The sequence below is a fragment of the Rana temporaria genome, chromosome 3, assembly GCF_905171775.1.
Source record: "Rana temporaria chromosome 3, aRanTem1.1, whole genome shotgun sequence".
Classification (NCBI taxonomy): Eukaryota; Metazoa; Chordata; class Amphibia; order Anura; family Ranidae; genus Rana; species Rana temporaria.
The window spans coordinates 146,793,163-146,818,673 of NC_053491.1; the positions used below are offsets into that span (position 1 = coordinate 146,793,163).

At 41.3% G+C, this 25,511-nt stretch overlaps 1 protein-coding gene across 3 annotated transcripts in view; it reads left to right on the forward strand.

Annotated features, from left to right (window-relative positions):
* The window catches only part of GRAMD4 (GRAM domain containing 4), a 204,973-nt gene that overhangs the window by 174,377 nt on the left and 5,085 nt on the right, over positions 1–25,511 (forward strand). For 2 of the 3 annotated variants that reach the window (XM_040343640.1, XM_040343642.1), the window contains 5 exons: positions 5,281–5,298; positions 10,414–10,561; positions 12,082–12,175; positions 12,503–12,587; positions 21,449–21,517. In XM_040343640.1, the coding sequence (XP_040199574.1) occupies positions 5,281–5,298; positions 10,414–10,561; positions 12,082–12,175; positions 12,503–12,587; positions 21,449–21,517 (414 nt within the window). The remainder of the gene's footprint in view (positions 1–5,280; positions 5,299–10,413; positions 10,562–12,081; positions 12,176–12,502; positions 12,588–21,448; positions 21,518–25,511) is intronic. The other variant, XM_040343641.1, reaches the window with a different exon arrangement.

Here is a 25,511-nt window from a genome sequence, read left to right on the forward strand (position 1 = left end):
AAAAAAAAAAAAAAAACTTAAATATTTAGAAAAATTAAAACAAATTAAAGTTTAAAGTGTATATATAAAACCAAGAACAAAATGTGCTCATCAGTTCTTGGATGAGGTGGTTGCATTCATTTTATTTTTTATTGGGTGAAGTATATTTTCTGTCAGTGCTAGAAAATACTTGTTGATCCTGCAAGAATTCCAGTGTCATTGTAATTTTCTGTATACTGAACAGATATCTCAGATGATAAAAGCCTTCCTGGTTCCCTTTTGTGATTTTCAGGACACCTTCTTCCCCAGGTGTATGGGTAGGAGAATTAATTTAGTCTCAGGTGAGCAGCACAGGGTAACCACGCTTCTCCTCATTAGATAAAATATGGTGAACATTGTCAATCTAGGACAAAAGAACAGGGATATCAAATAAAAGGGGGGGGGGGGGGACAAAGGGTAAAGTTTAAAATCTGCACGCTATAGGTCTGAAAATACAGGTTTGGTGTTGCACAGCTATGCAAGCCAATATCTACACCAAAAAACAAAACCTGAATTTTGGACCCAACAATCCCATTTAACAAATAATTCATTTAATGACAAACCACGAAAACATTTTTTGCTAGAACAAACTACTTGGATCATGGGTCTTCAAACTATGGCCCTCCAGTTGTTGAACTACAATTCCCATCATGCCTAGTCATGTCTCTGGGATGTGTAGTTCTGCAACAGCTGGAGGGCCGTAGTTTGAAGATCCCTGACTTAGATCCCCAAAAAATTGTATGTTTTTTCTGAAAGCAGAGGCACTGCAGATGAAAATTGTGATTGTTGCAAACCTTCATGTCGCTTAATATTTGCACAGCCATAAATCAAATGCCTGTTTTCCACAAGAATACACTTAAATAAATTTTTAGTGCACACAAACAAAATAAAATATAAAACCCAATTATCCACGGGCAACGCTTTGAAAGCCGTTTACATGTTATCAATTTAGAGTTAAAGGGTAACCCCACTTTCAAATGGGGGGGGGGGGGGATATATAGCATAATTACGACTTAAAGCGGAGTTCCACCCAAAAATTGAACTTCCGCTTATCCCACTCCTCACCCCCTTACATGCCACATTTGGCATGTCATTTTTTTGGGGGGGGAGTGGGGGCTTCAGGAGGAGTGGGACTTCCTGTCCCACTTCCTCCTTCCGCCGAGGGCCTGGTAAGGCGATTAAGCTTAATCGCCTTATTGCAGCCCCTCCCTGTAGGCGATCGCCTAGGACACGTGACAGGTCCTAAGCGATCGCCTGTCCAATCAAACAGCGCGCGCATGCGCAGTGCCGCTCGCGCATGCGCAGTGGGTGCCCGGCCGTGAAGCCGAAAGCTGTCACGGCCAGGTGCCCACAGTGACAATGAAGATGCCGGCCGGGGAGGGGGGAGAGGAGCCCCGGCCGGCGCGTCGCTGGAACAGGTAAGTGTCTGTTTATTAAAAGCCAGCAGCTACACTTTTTGTAGCTGCTGACTTAATAAACATAAATATTGTCTGGAACACCCCTTTAAGTCCTATTGTAATTAAATGTTATTAAAATTGCCTTTCCTTTTCAATGTGCAGCTCTGTAATTTCCTGTAAAATGCAATATGGCCACCTGAAGGTGTTCTGTACACAGGATTCCCCCCAGAAACATAATTTCCTGCTTGTGTGACTGGCTTACTGATTTTCTTAGAAGTCTGCACTAAGATGCAAGTCAGATTTCAGCCATCCCCTGCGACAATTGTCATCTTTGGTGAGATACTCCCAATAGGAAATCACTTCTATAGGAATGCAGATCCTGCAATTTTCCTCATTAGAGCCCTGCAGGTGCAGCAGCCGATAGATAATTACAAAACCACACCCATTCGATTCACTTACCACATGAACACAGTCAAACACAGGGATTTCATCAAAATAACAAAAGGTAGGAACCTGCAACAAAATTTGTTGAAATCCTTGTAATGTATATAGATCACCCAGAAGGGAATGTGTTTTTTTATTTTTATTTTTTCCTGATCAAACGTGGAATTACTTTTTTAAATGTGAGCTCTGGCACTGGAATTATTGCTCTCTGAAGTTTGCAATGATGCCTCACGTGTGGTGCATTGACTGTTTATATATGCACACGGGACCTATGTGTTCATTTCCATTTGTGTAGGTGGGCGTTAAATGTTTATTTTTTCTTAATTTTATTTAAAGTCCCAAAAAAGAGGAGATATACTCACCTGATCCTCTGATCCTTCCCGCACAAGTTTGGTCTGGCACCCCAAGACGCATCAGCAATTCTGAATAGTGGACTGTTCCTGACGTCATCACGCCTAGAGCAGGCTCCAAAGACCAGGAACAGTCCACCGCTGGCCCGTGGCTGAGTGCCCTTGTCTGGAGGATTGGGTGAGTATATGCTTTCTGCCCACCCCTAGACAAAATGAGCTGTTGGCCCGTGCAGTGCAGGCATAGCAGTTTAACAGGTAAAGGTTTATTAAAATGTACATATTAAATATGGGGACAAATAATAATAATAAAGGTTTTCACAATCCAGATCCAACACAGAAGGGTTTAAAGTACACAATACGTCATAGTAGCATTCCCAAAAGGCATTTAGAGGAAACAAATGTCTCCTAGTCATTCAAGGCCTTCTCCACGGTTTTATAAAACCCTAACTCCTCTCAGGAAAAGGGAAGAGAAGGGGAGGGGGGGATGAATATGGGAGGAAAAAAAGAAGGGGAGATTGGGGAGAAGAGGAGGAGAGAAGACCAGAGAGAAAGTGGCGCAGAGAAGGAGAATAACGCAAATCACTTTTTAGGTTCCAACTTCAAGAAGAAAAGAGTTTACCCATCTGCAGGTTCAGTTGGACCACGGGGATCAATCCAGGTGGACCACACCTTGTCAAACTTCTTGGGATAATTTCTACTCTCCTAAGTTATTTTGTAAGACCGCATTTACCACAGACACCCATCCAGTGATTGTGGGTGGATTGGGTTGCTTCCATCTAAGTAGAATCTCTCTTTGGGCATAGTAAAGTGCAAAGGATAAACATAACTTTATATGTCAAGGGCTATGATGTCATTCATAATACCCCAGTAGCACCATGCGTGGATCAAGATGGCTTTAAATGTATTAATTTGTTTTTTTAATTCAACTTTACAACACCCCATGTGATAGCTTGGGCAATAAAAGGTACTCCTTTTATGAAGAGATCAGGGGTCTAACCGCACCAAGACTAGAAGTGTTGAAATCCTCATCACTTATGGCCTCATTTGTCACAGAGGAGACTGGGGCATGGATGTTGCTTCATCTCCCTTGTGGGTTGCCGGCCCAACCGATTAACCTGCTCTGAAAAACAATACCAAGTTTATGATCCTGGTAACTGCTTCCATCACCAATGAGAATAAATATACGTACGCTGGAAAGGAAGCAGTTAATATATCCCAAATCACTTGTGTAGTATATGGTTTTGTGCAGCAGATGCTAAAAATTGGAAATGGTATGATCTGTATTATAAATGATAACATCTGTCTCATTGATGAAGTAAGGAATATCTCACAACATTAATCAAGAGATGGCTGCAAACACAAGCATTTAGGTCCCACTCCCAGCACAGAGCAGCCAAATGACACCACCCAATCCACCCACAAGATGCAATGGAAATAAAAATTACCCAAAGCATACCTAAAAAGAAAATGGCTTACTAGAAGATTAAAGTTTTGAATGGCTCAGCCAGAGGCCTGACCTTCAACAAAGTATTTGTTCAAGGCTGTGCATATATAAGATTTTTTTTCCCCCCCTTTTAAAGATTTAATTTTTTATTTTTTTTTGAATTGCACGGATTATAGGTCACATTAAAGATGAGAACATTCCGAAGTGATTTTTCTTGGTTTGATTTATTTTTTTTAAATCTCAAAAACCTGACATTTTTACAGTGGTGCGTAGACTTTTTATATTCACTACATCTCCAAATATAGCATGAGAAAATCATATAGGCGCATAGCCTTTTGGTAAAATTCTGTAAACTGCAAAACATCTCAACCACAGAGCAATGAGTCCTCTATGTAGAAGACAAATCCAAAGATGCAAGTTGTGTCCAAACATGGCATTTTCAAAAATCTAAATGCAGGTAGAACCTATTTATAGAGCTAGACATCTTTATTGTGTGATTCTTTAGAAAGGCAAGTAATAGATCAGCATTCAGAGCAACGTGCAATAATAGCATAAGACTGATCCACACATTGTGCAGCTTAGGTGGCAAAAACATACAGATATTGCCTCTGGTGTGCAAAATGTTCAGAAAGATGGTATTCTTCTGCGGTGTCCTGATGTCCAAAATTGAGGCGTATCCTGATTTGGAAAGGATAAGTATACCATCCTAAAAGCTTTGCACACTGGAGGCATGATTTGGATCTTTTTTTTTTTTACTGTCAATGCTGGATGATGTGTAGGGTCCCTGGGGAAAGTTACGTTTGAGAGGAAATCGCTTTATATGTCAGGTATATACTTTTGCAGAAGGCCTAGAAAAAAAGGTAGAATATTGTCAGTACACTATAAGATCCCTTTCACACTGGAGCGGTTTGCAAATCGACCATAAACAGCCGCTGCTGTGTCTCCAGTGTGAAAGTCCGAGGGCTTTCACACTGGAGCGGTGCGCTAGCAGGACGGTAAAAAAAAGTCCTGCTAGCCGCATCTTTGGAGAGGTGTGTATATACCGCTCCTCCACCTCTCCTGCCCACTGAAATCAATGGGACACCGTGGCTATATCACTGGCAATGTGCCTCTGCAGAGGTGCTTTGCGTCGGTTTTTAACCCTTTCTCGGCCACTATCAGAAAGATGCCTTGAAAAGATAAGTGGGTGTTTGTGCATATGTATGTATGTATTTTTTTTTTTTTTTTTTTTCATGCTGTTATGATGCATACTTGGCCCTGTCAAATACAGCAAACAATATAAAAACAGAAGTTTCCCCTAAGTGTACAATCTTAGAATTGCAGCCTTGCTTCCTACACTAGATAGAGTATATTCATTGTGGTATAGAAGTATAAATGTAAAATCAGACATGGAAATGGCAATGCAGGTACCTTGACACTGGGCTTTACAATTTTATTTATTTATTAGTTCCCATAGTTTATCGTGACTTAGAAAATAGCAGTAGACTGTTCATTGCAACTGTTCATTTTGTTGTGTTGTGTACATTTTCACTCAATTTCTGTGTGTAATGTGTGCATAATAATGTAAACAAGCCGTCACCTTTTCTTTTGTCACTGTCACATATGTGTTTGTTTCCTTTCCTGCTAGCTGTCAGGGCATGACAAGGTATGGATCCTAGAGTGGAACTATTTTTACTTTGGCATCTTGTGTATAACTAACAGTTAAACTAGATTTGCACCAATGAGCCTGTTTGGTGATCTGTGCATTTTTACTTGCACTTCTGCTAAAATTCTGAATGGGTTTGCTGCAAGCTTACTAACTTGTTTTACACTATAAAGTTTTTTTTTTCTTTTCTGTTTTATAGCAGCATTTCGCTATAAATGGCTTACTAAGACTTTTGATTGCTGTTGCCTTGAGATAAGTTACCCTACTCCCGATAAAGGAAATTTATTTAGACCTGCCACAGACCTTTGTATGAGACCACCTTCACAATTCAGATTTCTTTTAGATTAGGAAGCCTGAACCATAAGTCCCACATTTTTTTTGAGCATGTGCGTAACATAATATAAGTGTTGCTAACCTACACCTAGTTCAAGCAAAATACCACCCACTAATTCATATTTGTAAACTGGGTAAGATGCAGTCGATTCCTGGGTAATCAATAGATATGTTGCAGCCGGTATTAAAGTGGTTGTAAACCTTTAAAATGAACAATGCATATTCTTAAATAGTGTGTACTAGCCTCAATCCATGGCACCTAATGTGGGTTCTGGCTGCCCTGCCTTTGCTATCTGTATATGCTACTTCTTTAAGTTTTTCCGACACTAGACAATCCATTGTGGTAGCCAGCCACCTCCAGCGCAAAGGAGGTGATTTACAGCCGCAAATGTGCATCTTTTCCCCATAAGATTTGAAAAAGAGGGGGGGCTGTCCATTCTCATCATTCAGGTGTCAGAATACACTCGGAATGTGTGACATCAGATTCCCCACTTTCTGGAATCTGAGAAATATTATATAATCTGTGTACTTTGGAAGGCTATGGAGGAGAGAGGCTGCAGATAAACAGGTACAGCTTATGTAGGAGGATTTGCTTCCACACTGTCGCCTGAGGCTAATCACTTAGACAGTTTAATGTAAGGGTTATTACCACTTTAAAGTGATACTAAAGTCTATCTTCTTTTTAAAATAACAAACAAGTTAAAGTGGTTTTGCACAGAGCAGCCCCAATTCTCCTCTTCTCTGGTCCCCTGCCATCACTCCTGGCCCCTCTCTCCTGCCAAGTGCCCCCACAGCAAGCAGCTTTCTATGGGGTCACCCGAGTCGAGCTGGTGCTGTGTGTCTATTCAGAGGAGGAGCTGTGTCTAGGCCCCACCCCCTCCTCTGCTCATTGGCTCACTGACTTTGACAGCAACGAGAGCCAATGGTGCCCCTCTGCTGTCTCAGCCAATGAGGAGGTAGAGACCCGGGCAGCCAAGACTCTTATGTAACATTGCTGGATCCAGATGAGGTCTTGGGTAAGTATGAGGGGGGTTGCTTCACCTTCTGACTTTAGAACCACTTTTAAGTAGAGTTGTTAAATTTAGACTAAGGGGCTGCCAGAAACAACACCAGAAAGAGCTGCTTGTGAATTAAACTATATGCGTTCCAAGAAGATCCTATTGGAGGGCATAAGAGTCAAGTTTTCCAGATCCCTGCTGCGTAAATAAAAATTGTTACTGTGTTTTGCTTTGTTTAAAGAACACAGCTGTGTAAGTAGGTGCATGAAGGTGTCGAAAATATAACTAGAGAGGTTAAAGTGTAAAGGAAAGCAATTATTTATTTTTTTAACTGTCAAACATGTCATACTTACCTGCTCTGTGCAGTGGTTTTGCACAGAGCAGCCCCGATCCTCCTCTTCTCGGATCCCTCTTGCCAAGTGCCCTCGCAGCAAACCGCTTGCTATGAGGATACCTGAGCTGAGCCGCTGCTCTGTGTGCTCCTCCCTCTTGCTGAGTGCTCCCATAGCAAGTCACTTGCTATTGGGGAACTAATGCGTGCTCGCTCCCAAGCCGACTCTGTGTCCATAAGACACAGAGAGCATGTCTCCGCCCCCCCCCCTCGCTCTGTTCTCATTGGCTGTGATTGACCGCACCAAGAGCTAATGGCTCTGCATCTCAGCCAGTGAGATGGGAGAGCTGCTGCTCTCCTGCACATCGCTGAACTGAGATCGGGATCGGGCTTGGGTAAGTATGGGGGAGGAGCTGCACAGTTTTTTTTGTACATGCATAGAATGCATGAAGGTAAAAAACCTTCAGCCTTTTAGAACCATTTTAAAGCTGTAGTAAAGGTAGAGGTATAATGTGCTAGTATGCACTGCATACTAGCACATCATGAAATGCTTACTTTAGAACAAAGCTCTCCAGTGCCACCCTTTAATCGCTGACATGCAGTGTCAAAGCGTGCAGATTTAGGAGATATTCACTGTGCTTACAGGTACCATGGCTAGCCATCAACACGGAGATATACTTGCATTTGGAAGTTTAATATTAACAGTTGGAAGGAAGATCGTTTGGAAGAATCCATCCAATTCAAAATGTCTATCAGGGCGCCCTAGGGTGCATCTGATATTTTCTCTTCCCCTCAATTTTGGGGCTTCCTTATCATATTCAAAAGAACTTTCAGGTACATGTTAGCAGTGACTGTTAAAGCCTTAATAAAATTCCGTCCATATACATATGTGGAGATTTCCTCCCACCGGAGTTGGTTAGAGACTATTCCCACGGGCTACCCAGGCTCACTTGCCATCAAGCTGATAACGGCCTACAGTATATTTTTGAGAACTTCTGAGGCCCTGACGAAGCAGGTTAGCCCGCAAAATCAGTCAGCCAATTCAACCCGATCTCTTAACCAGGATGACTATACCCTGGACAACTAGCTTGTAACCTTGATTTTAATTATCTCGATTCCTCTTCTTTCTTTCTTTTTTTAAAACAATGTGTGTAATCTTCAATAAAATGTATTTTTAAAATACTTAGTTTAACATTTATTTTGTAAGGTCCCCCAAATATCAATGTATTCTATATATGTACTTACAGGTAAGCCTTATCGGCTTACCTGTAGGTACAAGTTCAAAAACAGGGTTTACTTCCAAATTAAAATGTTTGTTCTCGCATTAATGCCTATACAGTCTTAAGCAATTAATTGCCTTGTTCATTTGGGGTAACTCTAGACCTCAACTAAAACCAACCACTCTTCATAGACCAAGAGAGGAGTTATGGATGGCTTTACCTCATGTTTTCCATACCCGAGACCGGTTTGAGCAGGGTTTGGAGAACATTGCTATAATTCTGGTGACAAATCCAAACCCTATTAAAATGAATGGGAGCCAAATAATGGGGGGGGGGGGGGGGGGGCAGAAATGGCAATTTTCTAGGGTAATAATCAAGTGAATGCCAAACATGATGGTGGTGGTCGGTGTATTGTCCTCATGAACTTGTACCAAAGCAAAGAAAAGTTTTAAAATTCAATGTAGAGGGGAGCAGTAGTGTTAAGTAAAGCTTAAAGTATTTTTGAACATATTGTAATGCACCCTATAGAATTGCATGATTTCATTCACCTATATTATCATAGAATTTTTTTTTAACCTTCTTTTTTTTTTTTTTTTTTTTTTTTTTTATGTGGCTGGCATGTGATGTCACAACCTAATCTGTCTCTCCTAAAGTGATATTAAAGGCTTGGCTTTAAAAAAAAAACATGTTATGCTTAAAGTGATACTAAAGGTTCAGGTTTAAAAAACAAACAAACATATTATACTTGCCTCCACTGTGCAGTTCGTTTTGCACAGAGTGGCCCAATCGTCCACTTCTGAGGTCCCATGGCAGCTCTCGTGGCTCCTCCTCACAATAGCTAACCTCGCTGGGAAGCAAGGGGGTTACCTTGCAGGCCTGCTACCGTGTCATACACTCGGCGTACATAGCCGCCGAGTGTATGACTCGGCCCAAAGTCATTGGATTTGATTGACAGCAGCGGGAGCCAATGGCTGTGCTGCTATCAATTTGTCCAATGAAGAGCCAAGAAGCCACAGGGAGAACGACGTGGGATCGCGCCCAAGGAAGTTCAGGGCTCAGGTGAAAAAACACAAAGCTTTACAAACCCTTAAACTGCTCTGTGCAGTGATTTTTGCTTGGAGCAGCCTGATCCTCCTCTTCTTCCCCCGCTGGCATTCAGTCTTGCGTAGTTGTGACATTGAGGTGAAGAGGTTACCAAACACTGGTTATTGGGGTTATTATGCTATATGTCTGAGATAGAGTGAGTGAGTGAGATAGTTACCAGCATCTTTAAAGTAGTGAATCTTGAGAAAATGCTTATTAGTTTGATTTGTCACATTTTTCTTTTGATAAAGCTGCATCAGAGGGTATGAAGAGTGTTATGCCTAGATGGTATAGATGTTATCAGTAGTAAGTCTGCAGCAAATTTATTAACTAGGCATTTTTATAGTGTTAACAATTTTATACCGCTCTCTTTATACTGTATATTCACATCGGTCCTTGCCTTTAAGAAGCTAAGACACACTATCTCACATGCAGAATATATTTTATAAAGCAAATGTTTGAGTACCGGATAATTAATGCATGGCACCTTGCATCATTCCGAAGAGCTTTACAGAACTGATTCTGAAGACCACCTAATCGATTGTATGACCTGAAACAAAATTTTGCTAGTGATTCATCGGATTCACTCCGATGGAGGTGATCCTGCATTCTGGGTGGGGTCCCTCTGCTGTACGTCGAGCTGTATTTAAAAATCTCCAACAGATTTAGTTAGTATGAAAATTTACAGAATTCTTTGATCAATTCTACATTAGAAGCCTTGGTTTTGCTAATCAGTACTCAAGCCTGCTGATCTGTAATTTTCAAATTGTGTTTAAATTTAAGGGCCTGTTCACATCATAATTTTGCAATCCAGATGCTATTCTGAAAGCACAAAGTTTCCTGTATTTTTCCTTTTTTTATTTATTTTTTGTTTGTTTTTTTGCTTTGCTTTAATGTGTTCCAGTAAGTTTTTGATGCATTTTGTCACATTCCAGATGCATTCCATGCAGGAAAAAATGCAGCATGTTCTTTTTTTGACTGCACTAAAACACCCTACACTGGTGTAAACTATGTTTTTGGAATCCATTTTAACTTTTGTCTGTGTGCTTTTGATGCAGATCATAAACGCACTGGACTGCACGTGTTGTGAACTGGCCCTGAATGTAGATAAAGTATAAAACAAAGATAAATATCTTGTGCTTACTTTCAGATACAAACCGTGTCTTCAAGAAGTAATGTAGCCACAGGAGCTCCACAGGGAGTAAGCCGCGATGAAGAGGGAGGGCGATATCATAGTACAAAAAAGAGCAGTTTTCATGAGATCTTCAGTTTAGCTGAAACAGAGCGACCATTGCCAGGTAATGCATTAAAGTGTGTATGGTGTGTTTTTTTGTTTTGTACATGCAGAAGCTTAAGGAAGTACTCATCAGACTAGTATAATGGTAAAATTATCTAGCAATAAAATGGTTTGCAAAATCGGGTACAGAAAATGCATACAGGTGTCATGTATGGTGGTTGTGATGAGGTGAGCAACAGAATATACAAAATATTGTGCAGTTAGCAGACAAGCAGCAAAAATAGATAGATACAGTACAGATGGACCTTTTTGTCAAGGCTCATTTTATAAAAGATGTTTTTAAAAAATAATTTTTACTTTTTATTTTTTCACATTTAGGGCCAGTTCACACCAGATGCAGTTCCGTTTTTATCTGCACCAATGCAGTCAGTTTCTGGTCAGCTCCTGCACCGGAAACTGACTGCATGGTGTGAACTAGAGCCATTGGAATACATTGAAAACACTGTGCATGCATTTTTAGTGCAGAAAAAAAGCACACAGAACTTCATCTAGTGTGAACTGGCCCTGAGCGATTCACTGCAGATGCTGTAGGTAAAACTACAAGATGCATGTTACTTTCCAGCAGGTCTCATGCAATTAGAAATATATGGGGCTTAATATACAGCAAAATGGTGACTACTGCATCTACTTTGTGCAGTGCTTAAGAAGGACCTGTCATCACGTTACAGATAATAAGCAAACACAGCAGTGTAAAAGACACGAGTCAAATTTTTCTCAATTGCAGAGCCAGAACCCGTGGAGGAATCCTCAGCATCCAACAGATAGTGAAGTGTTGGCATGCTTCCTGCATCATGCTGTGGCCTCCCCCATCCTCTCCTTATAAGAGCAACAAATACAATTATTAGCGTCATTTTCTGAAAGTAGACACCTCATTAGATCAAATGGGTGGCACATAAAGAATTAGTAAGAACCATTTAGTCATTAAATGCATCAGTATTAATTAACCTGCATTCAGTGTTCACGTACCGTTAATGTATCTAGTGCACCATAACCATACTCTTTGTTTTAACCCCTTGAATACCAGCATGTTTCAGTTTAAAAAAACTGTAGCAAAAAATGTAAAAACCTTTTGGTGTCTACTTTCTAAAACAGGCCATTCTGTTCTGGCATTTTCTTTGATGCAGTACATTTTATAATCAAAAGTAAAGGAAAAGGTTTTTCCAAATTTTCTGGTCTTTTTGTTTAGTTTTTCATTGTAAAAGCAGTACAGAACCAGGGGTTATTAAATACCACAAAAATAAAGCCCTTTTTGTCTTTTTATTTATTTATTTATATATTAATTTAGGTACAGTGTTGTGCGACAAAGTAGGTTTCAGTCAAACGATCACAACACTGAAAAATGTCCTGGTATTGAAGGAGTATTACAAAATAGTACTAAATTGATTAAAGCATCTATAACTAAAAGTTCTAGTGGATTCTAGTGGATTACAATATTCTAAGTGCTTAGCATAGATAAGTTAAACCCCTGCATTTAATCGATAAACTGCTGTAACTTTTTCTGTAATTCAATTTTTTACTCAGCTTGTGAAAATGGCTGGCGTTGTTGCTTGATTAACAGAGACAAAAAAATGCCTACTGACTACATCAGAAATGGTGTCCTTTATGTCACTGAAAAGTAAGTGCTGCTTCATCTCCACTCTCAGATCTAGTAGGGACAGATAGTGAACTTTTGTGTTTTTATATAAAACATAGCTGGTGCATTGGGTTACTTCTAAATATACACAGCTCAAGTTTATGCCAAAATAATTACACTTTTACTCACCTTATTTGCCATAAAAAGCCACTTATTTCTGGTGGCAATTTAGCTAGGCAGTTCTACTATGGACATCTAATTAGTAGAAGTTCTAACTGCATTATTCTAGCTTTTTAGAATTGCTGCTTTTTGACCAAGTAACTTACTTTAACTATCCATGGGTGTTTAACATATATTTATTTATTTTAGCTACTTATGCTTTGAAAGTTCCAGATCTGGATCATCAAAGAAGAACAAAATCATAAAACTAACAGACATTACGGACATTCAGAAGGTATTTATTACTGTTCTCCATACAGTGGTATACAGTGTTGTTCATCTTCCTTTAAAAAAGTAACTAGTTACAATTACAAGTTACTTGTCCGAAAAAGTAAGTGAGTTAGTGACTCAGTTACTTTATTGGCAAAGTAACTAGTTACTCAGAAAAGTAACTGAGATTTTTTTTTTTTATATTCTACAATGCAAATACGTTCTATAACATCTTTAAAGGGTCACTAAAGGAATTTTTTTTTTTAGCTAAATAGCTTCCTTTACCTTGCTGCAGTCCTGGTTTCATGTCCTCATTGTTCGTTTTTGCATTCATGTTGCTGTAAATCCTCCTCTGTTCTGGACACTTCCTGGTTGCCTGTTTCCTGATGACCACAGTACTGGGAGATTTCTCACGGTGGTCACTAATCAAGGAGGTGTGAGTAAAACGAAACTGGATTGGTGCTGAGGAGTTTTAGACAAAGTATCACTGCTCTCTATTGGCTGACTGCCCTCTAGTGGCTCTCTGTACATCAGAGAACCAGGAAACAACAACAAAAACGAAACTACACTGCAGGCACATTATATGATTGTTTTTTTATCTATTTTTAATCATTTTTAAAAGGAATCAGTTAACTATTATGTCTCTATGCCCTGTAAACAGTCATTTCAGCAAAAAAAAAAATTTCCTTTAGTGACCCTTTAATATCAAAGATGTTTATATTAACTGATTGAAGAATAACAACATTATATACAGTATTTTAGAACATTTCGTACTGTGTACAATTATTATCATCACACTCCACCTGCCCAGGCGGCAGAAATACTGTACAATATAGATTGTGTGCAGTGTGAGTGACACTTCTGCAGTGCACACTGAATCTATATTGTACAGTATTGCAGGGCAGGTGGAGTGTGATGATGATAATTGTACACAGTATTGCATTTGCTGGGCCTGCCATATACTGTACTGTACACTATACTGTATAACTGCACTACAAAATTCCTTTACAAATAATGCATATTTTAAAATGTTATTACTAATAAGTTATTACTAATAACATTTTAAAATATGCATTATTTGTAAAGGAATTTTGTAGTGCAGTTATACAGTATAGTGTACAGTACAGTATATGGCAGGCCCAGCAAATGCAATACTGTGTTCAATTATTATCATCATCACACTCCACCTGCCCTGCAATACTGTACAATATAGATTCACTATATCCGATGCAGCTCGCCTCGCCTCCTCACCTGCGCAGGGCCACGGTCGGTCAGTGCACTGCTGGCACAGTGAGTGTCCCCGGAGTCCGGACCGTTGGTGGTGGGGTGGAGTGGAGCCTCCGCGGCGGCCGGGGGACTGGGAGATGTCGCAATGTCGGCGGCTGAGGTGACGGTGGGGAGGTGAGCCAGACTCACTCCCTCCCGACCCATCACACTACACTGCTGCGGGCGAGACTTCAGGCGCGTTCATGTGCCAGCGTCACAACGTCGATACATGACCCAGAGCTGGCCTGTGACCCAATCACAGGCCAGCTCCATCCCGCCCTGCCCCTGACAGAGTGAGAGTCTGCCCGGACTGCCCCCCCCCCCCCCCCGCGCGCTCATAGTAACTCGGTAACGCCGCCAATGTAATGGCAACGGCGTTGCCGATGGGGTAATAGTAATCAGGTAGATTACTAGTTACCCCTTGAAGGGCAATCGTTGCGTAATGGCGTTTATTTAAACGCTGTTACTTACAACACTGGTGGTATATATGGAATTCTACTTGACTATCTTGTTTTAGTCCCAAATTGAGGTTCCTGTCTTTGTTTCACAGTCTTATGAGCCCGTAAAAAGAGTTACCACATCTTGGGGTGTGAGCATACAATGCCAAATTCCAGATACTTCCAGACCAACAAAAGGAGAATTATTTTCCAAAGTTAAGGGACTTTAAAGGCATCCTGGATATGAGTCACACTGTAACCGTAACAAAAAAACGTAATGTTTCATCCAGTTTTGCAATGTAGCAGAAGGGAAATCATTGCCTTCCTCCCAGGAAGCAAGTGGTGACCAGGTGATGGTTTCTATACGCAAAACCATGTTTAAGGAAAGGGCCGTTGGGGGAGCACCCAGCGGTGATGCCTCAACAAGTGGCACATCAGTTCCCGCAGGACTAACTATACCCCCCCCCCCCCATAACGTCTACACCTACTCTAGATTGGCATCTTTTTTTAGTTCAGACACCAATGGTGGAAAATAAGTTAATCTCTCTGGACTAATATATGATAAAAAAAAACAGTTCGCCTTATTAATCTTTTTTTTCTTACTCTGAGGAGGCGGCCCATGTTCTCAGGCTTGGTTTAAGCTCCTTTATGATCAGGAATGTAGATCTTGTACCTATAGTAATGCTGAGGAAAATGCTGGAAATATTTCACAGTACAGAATTTCCAGAACTTGAAAACCTTAATTAAATTGGAAGAAGGTGGTTTATTTTCTAAGCCTGAGAGCGAGAAAGAATCCTCCTCTGAGGGTAAAAATCTAGCCCAAAACCTTCTATAATTTCAAGGCAAAATCAAGAAAATATTTACGCAACTACTGTTTAATCCTTCAAAATGGGCATGTCTTGGGCACACCTTGAAGGAGAACAATTTTTCTTGGATGGTTGCTTCCCATTTATTCTGATGTTTTCTCATCAAAGGGCCCACTGCACACTCATTTCTGTTTTTCTGCTCTTTTTTAACACCATCGCATGTGTGATTGATCCATTTTACATGCACCAATAAACTTTTTCTTTTGATACCTAGTGGTGTTGTCGTTAAAATCCCAATTAGGGGCTATTTTCTTTCTCTCTGCACACTTAAGGAAAACACTCAGGTTTTAGTGAAGCCCTCCAACAAGGGAGGCAATGTCATCATAAATAGGGACCAATATGTTAACATTTGCCAGAATATCTTGCAGAATAAGGAATGTTATCAACAGGTCCCGCTAACTCTAATGGATGAGATGAGGTCATGATAATGTGCAATTTATGTGGTGTTTATGCATCATTACAATTTATTTATTTATGGGATTGAATAAATGTTTTATCTACTTGAATTATCAGTTTTGATACAATGCCTTTAAAGTCCCTTAACTTTGGAAGGTAATTCTCCTTTTGTGTTCCCCCTTTGAGCTTAACCACTTCAACCTCGGAAGAATTTACCCCCTTAATGACCAGAGCATTTTTTGCGATACGGCACTGCATCGCTTTAACTGACAATTGTGCGGTCTTGCAACATTGCACCCAAACAGAATTGATGTCCCTTTTTTCCTCACAAATAGAGATTTCTTTTGGTGGTATTTGATCACCTCTGCAATTTTTTTTTTTTTTTTGCGCTAAAAACAAAAATAGACTGACAATTTCAAAAATGTATATATTTTTTCATTTTTGCTATAATATCCCCAAAATATATATATGTATTCTTCTACATATTTTTGGTAAAAAATCACAATAAGCATATATTGATTGGTTTGCGCAAAAATTATAGAGTATACAAAATAGGGGATAGATTTATGGCATTTTTATTTGTTTTTATTAGTAATGACAGCAATCTATGATTTATTTATTTTTTATCATGATTGCCGCGGGCAGATCGGACACTTTTGACGCTATTTTGGGACTATTAACATTTTATACAGCAATCAGAGCTAACAATAGCCACCGATTACTGTATAAATGTCACTGGCAGGGAAGGGGTTAACACTAGGGGGCGATCAAGGGTTTAAGTGTGTTCCCCCACTGTGTTCTAACCGTAAGGGGGATGGGCTCACTAGAACATGACCGATCACTGCTCCTGATCACTAGGAGCAGTAGATTCCTGTCATATCACTAGGCAGAACAGGGAACTGCCTTGTTTACATGGGCATCTCCCCACTCTGCCTCTCCATCTCACAATCGTGGGCCACCGGTGGACATAGTCTGCAGGACCCGCGGTGCGTGCACAAGCCTCTGGCGATATGCACACTAGCCTGCGATGACGGAGGGACATAGGGGTACGCCTATTCGCCATTCTGCCGATGTACATCGTTGTGCATCGGTCAGCAAGTGGTTTAAAACATTTTTGTATAGATTATAAACATTATAAATACCATAAGTTCCCTCTGTTCTCAGCTACAGAAGAGCGGGGGGTGGGAGAAGCAACAGTACACTGATCCTCACATTGACAGGCTGTGCAGGGTGTGTGTGTCAGGACAAGTCTGATCTTGGGAGGAAAGTAGGCAGTACTAGAGAACTGACCACGGTGTGCTTGCCTGCTTAGTGTGGTTAGTTTTTTTAATAGGATAGCAGAGGGACTGGCAGGAACACCAGGGATTTCACACACAGGAAGCAATACAAAGAGAACAGGATGCTCTTTCATACAAGTACATGGTACACCAGGAATATGAAATGTTGAAACAAACCCTTTAACTGAACTCAAAATTATCTTGCCTATTTATTATATAAGTATATGAGTGTTGTCACCACAGGGTGGCACTGTCGACAGCACACTTACTGGTATACTATGCCACGTCCTAGAATAGGTATATATAGGTACTTTTCAAGCATATTGTACTATTTGTTTTTAAAAATAACTACAGGTGGTCCCCTAGTTACAAACATCTGACTTACAAACGGAGGGAGACAACAGGAAGTGAGAGGAAATCTACCCCTAGGAAGAGAAATTCACTCCTGTAAGAGTTATCATGGGGGGAAAGGTGTCACCACTGATGGTTTATCACCAAGGCTGGTTTCCACAACAACCCAACATTTTCAAAATCCAATTGTCATTGGGACAGAAATTGAGGTTAAATCCTCTGAACAGGGGCACAGACAGCAAAATAAACGTTACAGGGGTGTTAACTCTTCCATATGCTATCTAAAAAGCTTAAAAAATGTTTTTTTGGGCTGGAGCTACACTTTAAAAATGTACTTGTTCCGGCTTATGAACAGGTTCAACTTGGGAACAAACCCACAGATCCGGGGACCGCCTGTATTTATTCATTACAAATCATTCATGAAAAAAAGACTAGGAAAAGTATAAAAACATTTACATAAGTGAATGTGATTTAAAAAAAACATGTCTCAGTAACCAACTAAACAGTTCAGAATTCCATTCTGAACCTGGCATGTACTGGGTTGGTGGATTGACAAATATTTTTAATGGTTTGACAAATGGGCCCCTAAAAGATAATACATGTGCATACATATAAGATTATCGGAATTGTCTATCATGCAGTGGTTACAGTATCGCACAAAAGTGAGTACACCCCTCCCATTTTTGTAAATATTTTATTATATCTTTTTATGTAACAACACTGAAGAAATTACACTTTGATACGATGCCATTAATGTCTAAACTGCTGGCAACAAAAATTGGTACACACCTAAGAAAACATGTCCAAATTGGGCCCAAAGTATTAATATTTTGTGTGGCCACCATTATTTTCCATGGAGTTTACCAGAGCTTCACAGGTTGCCACTGGAGTCCTCTTTCACTCCTCAATGGCAACATCAAGAAGCTGGTGGATGTTGGAGATCTTGCGCTCCTCCACCTTCCGTTTGAGGATGCCCCACAGATGCTTACCGTATAAATACTCGAGTATAAGCCGACCTGAATATAAGCCGAGGCACCTAATTTTACCACAAAAAAAGGGAACATTTATTGACTCGAGTATAAGCCTAGGGTGTCCATCTGTATGCCTCACGGTGCCCATGCCTCACTATGCCCATGCCTCGACTGAAGTTTAACATGGGAGTATAAGGAAGGGGTGCCTGGATTTGAAAAATTGGTGCTCTTCTGCCGTAGGTCCCCTAGACAACAAACTTTGCACACTTGTAGATGAGAAATGGGGCTACAGGTGTGCCAAGTTCCGGGTCCAGAGGACCTATGAGCAGCCAGTACCGGGTCCCCAAATTTACCAGAGAAATTACCGTTTAACATTGGAGGCTATAGAAGGGGTGCCCGGCTTTGAAAAATTGGTGGTCCCCTGGACAACAAACTTTGCATACTTGTAGAGAAAGAGTGGGGCTACATGTGTTTGGGGTCCAGGGGACCTCCGGCCGGTACCGGGTCCCCAAAGTCCGGGAGATCAGGCGCAAAAAGGTGACTCGAGTATAAGCCGAGGGGGGCATTTTCAGCACAAACAAATTTCCTGAAAAACTTGGCTTATACTCGAGTATATACGGTAATGGGGTTTAGATCTGGAGACATGCTTGGCCATTCTATCACCTTTACCCTCAGCTTCTTTAGCAAGCCAGTGGTCATCTTGGGTGTGTATTTGGGATCGTTGTCATGTTGGAATAATGCCATGCTGCCCAGTCTCCAAAGGGAGGGGGGATCATGCTCTGCTTCAGTATGTAGCAGTACATGTTGGCATTCATGGTTCCCTTAATGAACTGTAGCTCCCCAGTGATGGCAGCACTCATGCAACCCAGACCATGACACTCCCACCACCATGCTTGATTGTAGCAAGACACACTTGTCTTTGTACTCCTCACCGAGTTGCCGCCACACGCGCTTGACACCATCTGCACCAAATAAGTTCATCTTGGTCTCACCAGACCACAGGACATGGTTGCAGTAATCCATGTCCTTAGTCTGCTTGTCTTCAGCAAAATGTTTGTGGGCTTTTTTGTGCAACTTTTGAAGAGACTTCCTTCTGGAACGACAGCCATGCAGACCAATTTGATGCAGTGTGTGGCGTATGGTCTGAGCACTGACAGGCTGACCCCCCCCACCCCTTCAACCTCTGTGGCAATGCTGGCAGCACTCGTACGTCTATTTCTCAAAGACAACCTCTGGATATGACACTGAGCACGTGCACTCAGCTTCTTTGGTCGACCATGGCGAGGCCTGTTCTGAGTGGAACCTGTCCTGTTAAAAGCACTGTTTTGGCCACCGTGCTGCAGCTCAGTTTCAGGGTCTTGGCAATCTTCTTATAGCCTAGGCCATCTTTATGTAGAGCAACACCTGAGACCTTGTAACACTAACGAGTCACATGACACCGGGGAGAGAAAATGGCTAATTGGGTCCAATTTGGACATTTTCACTCGGGGGTTTACTCGCTTTTGTTGCCAGCGGTTTAGACGTTAATGGTTGTATGTTGAGTTATTTTGAATGGACAGCAAATTTACACTGTTAAACTGTACACTTACTACTTTACATTGTAGCAAAGTGTAATTTCTTCAGTGTTGTCACATGAAAAGATAGAATAACACATTTACAAAAACATGAGGGGTGTACTCACTTATGTGAGATACTGTGTATATATAAAGGGGTTGATGCAGCCAAACCAGAAAATAATAATTTTGCGCTCTGAACACTCTATTGGAGCTATATGGATATAATGTAAATAAGAAAAAATATATAATTTTGTCACTGCAAAAATTTCCTTGATGGATGTTTCACTAGGTGTGTGTGTGTGTGTGTGATAGAGATATATATATATATATATATATATATATATATATATATATATATATATATATATATATATATATATATATATATATATATATATATATTATATATATATATTCTATATCTAATATAATATTATTCTGGAGCTAATTTGGGCACTTGAAAGATGCCAGGGCAGTTGTATATTAAAGCAGAGTTCCAAAAATGGAACTTCCGGTTTTCGGATCGCCTCCCTTTCAGAGGGAGGGTGGAGCAGATACAGGTATTTTGCTCCCGCTTCCGGGCATAGATACCCGAGCCACCCACGGGTATCTACGCCACTTCCGGAACCTTCTCTGCCCCCCCCCCACGGTCTTCTGGGAGACACACAGATCCCAGAAGACAGCAGGGACCAGTGGGATCGCACCGCGCAAGTTGCACATGCGCAGTAGCGAACCAGGAAGTGAAGACGCTGAAGATGGCGGCAGAACACGAGAACCGAGGGATAGATCAGCTTCGGGTGCCGACATAGCAGGCGCCCTGGACAGGCAAGTGTCATTATTTTAAAAGTCAGCAGCTGCAGTATTTGTGCTAGCTATTACCTTGTAAAACGTTGGACTGTTAAATTCAGTGCAATGTGTGAAACAAAACCTAAAAAATGGTAGAAACCTTGCTGGTGCTATTTGCATGGAACTAGTGATCTGCTGTTGGTGCTATAGGCACACAATAGGTAATCTGCTGTTGCCTTGGAAAACATGAATTCCAACCTAAACCATGAATGTATATTGGCTTAAAATGATAATATATGTGAATCCGTGCAGTGTTTATACACCAACTCCCCCAGCTTGTGCTGTGTAAGACTTCTCAATGCCCAATGTATACCCAGTCCAAATACAGTGCTTTTCCACCATGCCAAAAGTGCTCTCTACCTCCGGTCACCCGATCCTTATGACCTGGTATATAAACGGGTCCGCAGCGAGTTAACATCGCCCTTCATTTCCCCCAGTTTGGCTCCATATGGCACCTTCTCCAGCTCTTCCCCACCTCCTTGCAAAGGAATTACCTTTGTTAAAATGAACTTGCAGGCTGATAAGCATTGGGAATCAATAGCACCTCCAGGTCCCAGGGAAAGTGTCCATGCACTCCAGCAGCCAGAAATTGCACACCCAGATATGATGTCTGCGTGGCTCTGCCCAACTAGTTTAGTCGGTATGATGTCGTCGTGGTATAGTGCCTACTTCTTGTTGTGTTGCAAGATTGGGGTGGGGCCCAAAAAGAAAAAAATAGTTCTTTATATATGGGGTTATTTTTTTTGTGAGAATTGTATGTAGTTTTTATAAAAGTGTAATAGGGTAATGTAGTGAGTGTCAAGTTTATATAAGAATAGTGCATACTTAAATTCAGAATTTACACAGTCTATAGGTTGTTATATTTCCTTGCTTTTGTTGTACTCGTACTTGTTTGTTAAATAATATATATGTTTTTTCAGTATAAAGTTCTTTCAGTGCTCCCAGGATCAGGAATGGGAATTGCAGTTTCTACCCCCTCTACTCAAAAGGTATTTATTACATTTCTCACTTTTAACATCTTTGTAAATCATGCTGTTCAATAACTTTAATGCTGCTCTCACTAACTGATGTTATTTTTATCCTCCTCCATTTTTCTTTTACTTTAAAATCTCAGTGATTGATCAACCTTCTGAATTTGTTCTCATCTCAGCAGCCACTCCTTTTTTTCAACACAGTAACCCTCACCTTTGGCTAACGTATCCTCCTACCAGTGCCTGCCCCTGTTGTACCAGCTGACAACCCTGTCACTGCGAATCTTTTTTTTTTCATTGCCTATTTCTTGATGTGTTCTCCATTTCCTCCTCCCCCTTTTAAAGGACAAAATGACATTAGATGCTGCAATCCATTCTGTCAGCCCCTCCTCTGACTTTATCGTGTAACACCTTGCACTGATACTGCTGGACCTAAGCGCGGCTTTTGACACTGTAGACCACGGACTACTACTGGCTAGGCTAGCTGAAGTAGCCGGAGTCGCTGAAGGTGTTTTACCCTGGTTCTCCTCCTTCTTGGAAAACCGATCACAAATAGTGAAACTGGGGTCTTTCACTTCTAAAAAACGTACGGTGTCATGCGGAGTTCCTCAGGGATCTCCCTTATCGCCCGTATTGTTTAATATCTATCTTCGCCCTCTCTTTGAAATCATCAGTAACCAGAAGTTACTTTACCACTCCTATGCAGACGACGCACAACTGTATTTCCGCATCTGCAACAAAAAGGATCATTCTCTTGGACTAGAGAAATGCCTTACTCTGATAGATAATTGGATGACATCCAGTTATCTTAAACTCAATGGTTCGAAAACAGAACTTCTCCTGTTTCACGTTAACCGGAAAAATCACCCCGCGTCAACACGGACTCCCCCACCCATTCTAGGTAAAACTATCTCCCCTAGCACCAAAGTCAAAAGACTCAGAGTCATTTTCGATACCTACATGACAATGGATGCACAAATAGGGGCAGTAGTCAGCGGATCCCACCATCTGCTGCGCCTACTATGCAGACTCACGCCCTTTATCCCGAAAGAGGACATTGCAGTCGTGGTGGGAACAATCATCAATTCCAGACTCGACTACGCAAATGCTCTCTATCTAGGACTCCCCAGATACCAAATCACTCGTCTGCAAGTCATTCAAAATACGGCCGCTCGACTAGTGACTGGAAAAAAAACATGGGAATCAATCTCACCTTCGCTGAGATCCCTTCATTGGTTGATAGTAAAAGACAGAATCACTTTCAAGGCACTCTGCCTAATATATAAGTGTATTCAAGGAAACGCCCCCCAATATCTATGCGAAAAAATAAAAGCCCATAACCCCAATCGCATTCTGCAATCCACCAATCAAAACCTCCTCCAGATACCCAAAGCCAGATACAAGTCCAAAGGAGATCGAAGATTTGCAGTCCAGGGACCTCGCCTGTGGAATGCATTACCAACCACCATCCGACTGGAGTCGGACCACTTGGCCTTCAGGAGAAAGATTAAAACCCATCTCTTCTGAGGTCAAGGGGTTCCTTACCCATTAAATGGATACAGCGCCCAGAGGCAATTCAGTTCGCATGTGTTGCGCTTTACAAGTCTCTCACTCACTCTCTTGGCTTATTAAAAGCTTTTTCCTTGTTTTCCCAGATTGTAGCTTAGTATATGTCCTCTTGCCCTCATTAATTTATTTCTTAATTCCTTCCATCTTTCTTTGTCCTTTCCTGTAAAAAATTTGTAACCTCTTTATCACTGGCTTTTTTCCTTCTATGCTCAAATCTGCATTCGTAACCCCAGTACTCTAAAAACAAAACCTCTGTGTACCATTTAGAATATATTTACTTGTGAATGGGCCAGTGATGTCACTGGCGAATGTGCCCTGAAGTACCGGCATGTCTGTGCCGTTCCTTCAGAGTTCTGTGACGTAAACAGCGGCTCCAGCGCACATGTGCGGCAATGATGTCATTGCCACGCAGTCAATCAGACTGGAGGATGCAAACCCAGAAGCAAGACTAGGTGAAGATGGAAGCCCTGTCAGCGGTGATCCTGTGTCGTCGCTGGAGGGCTTTGTTTTTAAGGCAAGTTTCACATAACGTGCTAGTATGCGATGCACATTATAACGTTGCCTTGCAGGTTTAAAAAAAAAAAAAAAAAGCATGGCAGTTTGCTACAGCTCAAAGTTCCTCCTAACGATATTCTTAATGAAAGGTTTACTTGCATTTACCTTTTCATAAAGCCACACTACCATTACGTATTATTTAACAATGTACAGTATATTTATAATCTATTCAAAGGGCCAACTAAACTGTTTTACATTTTTGTAACCGTGCTGCTGTTGTGGGGTTACAAAAGCAGTGCTGTGTGTTTGTGTGTACTTGTCTGATAATTGTACAAAAATTGTAACTTGCATTTTGTTAGCGATTGCTGTGAATGGCTAAGCAGTAGTCCAGTAAAATCCACATGTGAAATTCATATGTAGAGGCTTTTTTTTAACTGCTAAAGGACTTGAATTCCTGTCCATCCAGTCCTAAGGAGACCTGCGTTTTCTGTGCTGCAGCTCAGTAACTCTTACAGATCTTGTTCATTTCCCAGTCTATGATTGTACAGTGAAAGGAGAAGCAGCACACTGTTGAGCTCATATCTCTCTTATCTCATCTGCCATCAGCTTGCTCATTTCTAAGATTGACACAATCTATTGACTACTTGTTCTGTTTTTCCCTTCCTAGCTCTGTCTGAGCTCCAGTCTACAGTGATTTGGAGATCAGTCCCAATTTAGATGCATGTACTTGTACAGCTTGCATTTAAAAATATTTTCAAATAAGTGGTATCGCCAGAAGTTGCAAATGTTTGTTAAATACCCTGAAGACCCAAGACACAGTGCGCATCACACCAATTCAAATCTGCGCAGTGGTTTAGAAAAAAAAAAAACACATTTAATTTTCTGTCGGTGCTGTGCTGCAGCTCCACCCCAGGCTTAGGCTCAACTAATGGGCATTTCTTTAGAGGGTAGCTACATTCAGCACTGCAGTCGTCTTCCCCCTTTTTATTCTGCATCCCTCCATGTACGCTTGCAGCCCTGTACCGCCTCTGCTGACATCCAAGTACTTAAGCTATCTGACCGCACACTGCTTCGCAACCACTGCACAGATTTGAATGGGTCAAAGTGCAATATACACTGGTTCCCATGGTGGATTAAAAAATATTTTTAATTGTATTGACTTGGTATTTATAGACTTTGGATTACAGGTACCTTCAGATGATTTCGACGCTGGAAAAAGCTTTTGAGAATATGCCCCTTGGGCGTTCCTCCTTTTACCCTACCCTACTTTTCGATTGTCCTAAAGTGAGGGATCTCTTCTCCCTTACGAAGAAATCACGCTAGCCTTAAATTTTATTTTACATCACCTTTTTTAAATTTAACGCTTCAGTCTTCTAATGCAACAATAGAAGCTGTGCATCCAAATTGGTGCAACCTCAGTAAGTTTAGAGTTGTACCTGGACCCCATACCATAGATCCTGCATGGGCATTCATCTTGGGGCTTGGTGCAACACATGTAGATGGCCACCAGATGCTATACAGGTCCAGGGCTGTGGAACCCTATGATACACAGACCTTGAAGACCCCTTCAGGCGTATGCCAACTGTGATGGGCGAAGCCTCAATCTTCTAGAGAAGTGGTTCTCAACCTGGGGGTCGGGACCCCCTTGGGGTTCGAATGACAATTTGCCAGGGGTCACCAAATCCTGGGCTGTTCCTGAATCCCGCACCGCTCTCCCAGCCTTTTCATGGATACCCATCAGGGCTGTCCCTGGAGAATGCGGTGGCCCTCTCAGCCTCTTCGCAGCCGCCCATTCAGTTCACGGCGTGACTGGGGGGCACAGACTAGATGTCAGCTAGCTGGTGAGAAATGTAAAGTGGGAGGGGCTGGAGAAGACCCTATCTCCTGATTTTGGCATAGGTGTCACTGCTGCGGAGACACAGTGAGTACCATAAGGGGTTTTAATACC